Source organism: Sinocyclocheilus grahami, unplaced genomic scaffold, assembly GCF_001515645.1.
Source record: "Sinocyclocheilus grahami isolate Dianchi unplaced genomic scaffold, SAMN03320097.WGS_v1.1 scaffold5354.1, whole genome shotgun sequence".
In the NCBI taxonomy this organism is placed as follows: Eukaryota; Metazoa; Chordata; class Actinopteri; order Cypriniformes; family Cyprinidae; genus Sinocyclocheilus; species Sinocyclocheilus grahami.
In genome coordinates, this window is record NW_015510068.1 from 4,436 (window position 1) to 6,247 (window position 1,812).

General features: G+C 35.2%; 1 protein-coding gene across 1 annotated transcript in view; it reads left to right on the forward strand.

The window, feature by feature from the left end:
- Positions 1 to 1,758, forward strand: part of LOC107577186 (alpha-methylacyl-CoA racemase-like) — a gene marked incomplete at its 5' end in the record, with an annotated part of 5,841 nt that extends 4,083 nt beyond the window's left edge. Inside the window, 2 exons of the mRNA XM_016263287.1 lie at positions 1,461 to 1,647; positions 1,754 to 1,758. Coding sequence (XP_016118773.1) covers positions 1,461 to 1,647; positions 1,754 to 1,758 — 192 coding nt within the window. The remainder of the gene's footprint in view (positions 1 to 1,460; positions 1,648 to 1,753) is intronic.
- Positions 1,759 to 1,812: the final 54 nt, after the last annotated feature.

Sequence of the window (1,812 nt, forward strand, 5' to 3'; positions counted from 1 at the left end):
TTTTTACAAAACTATAGTTAAATATTCCACTTTGCTGAACGCCTTTCTCTGACCAATAGGAAAGGTGGAAGTGTGAAAAAAATAGCTTTTTGAGGCATAACGTGATAAAGCATTCAGTATTAGGCCAAGCATCTTCTGGGAGAGTGACTTCTTGGTGGTCAGGCCAATCATGGGCACAAATAGAAACCCAGATTGTCAATTTCTCTTTGAAGGCTGGGCTCACTGGGAAATATATGAAGTATATCCATATTAAAGTTAATTTGGCAAGGTCACAGTCTTTGAAATGCATATTTATTTATGCATGCATCTTGTGAGAGATTTGACCTACAAACATTTCTTTTCATGTGTGAAAATGTTTCTGGAACACTTGCTACAGACCCTTTAACCTCAGCCTTGATGCCAAATTTGTCATTCAGAAAAAATTCAGTTCAAGATCTAAGTGCTATAATTCTTTAAAGGGGTCATATCATACATATTTGACATAAGTCTACTTAGGCTAGTTAGTTTATTTGTGTAAGACAGTCAAATTCTAGTTTATCATTGCCATTTTCACCCTTTGTCTGAAATAAACAGCCTGATTATTTTTTTTTATTTCTTCCCCATTGAGAAATGTCCCCACTGCATGTGAAATTATTAACAATATGTATTGCTTTCTCTGCCGCTGCCTTTGAGAGTTTATTGTTGTCAAATATAGTTTTTTACCTTCCCCTTCTTTTAATAACAGCCTTTGTGAAGACTACGGTATTACATTGTGACTGGTTCACAAAATCAATGCTGAAATATGCCACACAAACTCTTGAAATCAGACTAAAAAAATCAGAGACATTGTTAAAAATAAATGTAATCCATTTTTCATAAGCGTGGACAGTCATGTATTTAATTAATTCTGCATACCGCTGCAAAATTAACTAAGTTTTTGATGGTTAGTTTCAATAAATGCTTTTTGTGGACTGAGGATGAAATATCTGAAGGTTACATTGTTTTCATAGGACATGATCAAGCTTTATTATGCATAAAAGATCAAAGACATTTTGATTACTCATGATATGGTTGCTTTCTAGTCCGCTGTGCCATGGATGTAGAAATTAAACTACTGACAAACCTCTACAGAAATGCAGGCTGTGTTTTACTGTGGTGTGCTTGAATTACAAAGTTGCTTAAATCTTCCCCCATCGTACCCCATTTCTATCTTTTTCAGTGCGGTCATGTATGTAAATATATGTGATTATCTGCACCATTTGCTGCATATGAAGTTATTGTAAATTGAATCTGATGAATATGTATGACAACTACCGTTTTAATGAGGATTTAGCCCTTCATAATGTTTCCTTAGTGACCTTGTTGCTTTATCCAAAGCTTAGCATGACAGAATAATGGATTACAATTTTAAATGGAATATATTGTATTTTTTGGATAAAATTTTATGTTTTTTATGAACACCCCTCTTGTTTTATGTGTAGGTGGAAGGTGCAGCATATGTCGGCTCCTTCATGTGGAAGTCCCGAAGCCTCGGCCTGTGGAATCGTCCTCGTGGAGAAAACATGCTAGATAGTGGCGCTCCATTCTATGATACATACCGTACTTCTGACGGAAAGTATATGGCAGTGGGGACGATTGAGCCTCAGTTCTACCAACAGCTTATTCAAGGTCAGTGCATTACATTTCTTCTTAATATGGTCATGTACTGTCGTCTGAATATGGTGGATGTTCTCATGGTGTGAATTGTGATATGAATGCTTGCTGTCTTTTTCAGGATAGTTGTCAGATGTAATTTTTGTGTTTTTTTGTTTAAAAAAAAAAAAAAAAAAAAAA